This window comes from Gekko japonicus, unplaced genomic scaffold (assembly GCF_001447785.1).
Source record: "Gekko japonicus isolate JY-2015 unplaced genomic scaffold, Gekko_japonicus_V1.1 scaffold2978, whole genome shotgun sequence".
NCBI lineage: Eukaryota > Metazoa > Chordata > Lepidosauria > Squamata > Gekkonidae > Gekko > Gekko japonicus.
The window spans coordinates 64356-64746 of record NW_015165913.1 but is presented as its reverse complement, the minus strand read 5'-3'; the positions used below and the strand labels follow the sequence as shown (position 1 = coordinate 64746).

At 62.4% G+C, this 391-nt stretch overlaps 1 protein-coding gene across 1 annotated transcript in view; it reads left to right on the top strand.

The window, feature by feature from the left end:
• TAF1C (TATA-box binding protein associated factor, RNA polymerase I, C) overlaps nucleotides 1-391 on the top strand; it is a 5063-nt gene that overhangs the window by 872 nt on the left and 3800 nt on the right. The window contains exon 2 of the mRNA XM_015411399.1: nucleotides 276-347. Coding sequence (XP_015266885.1) covers nucleotides 283-347 — 65 coding nt within the window. The 5' untranslated portion in view covers nucleotides 276-282. The remainder of the gene's footprint in view (nucleotides 1-275; nucleotides 348-391) is intronic.

Genomic DNA, 391 nt, shown 5'->3' with positions numbered 1-391 from the left:
CTGGCTTCCGGGGGGGGGCAGAAAACCACGTTCCCTGCTGGCCTGTAGGAGGTCCTGGAACGCAGTGGAGTCGGAGAGGTTCAGAAGAGAGACAGTACACCATGCTTGGCTGGGACATCCAGTCCTTTCCCGTTCTGTAGAGAAATGCACATGTTGTGCCTCGGTTGCTGTGTGTTTGCTTGCTGCGTTGCGTGCTTTTGCGAGCTGCCTCGAGCCCCGGTGTGTGTGTGTGTCTGTGTGTTCAGGCTCTGACCGCACCCCCCCTTCCCTTGCAGTCCCCACATGCCGGGCGAGGTGGCCCTCTGCACCCGGAGCGGAGCCCTGTACTTGTGGAATGTCGAGCTGGGGTGAGTGGCACTGTGGGCCTGGGGGGGGGGGCAGTAGCGTGCCC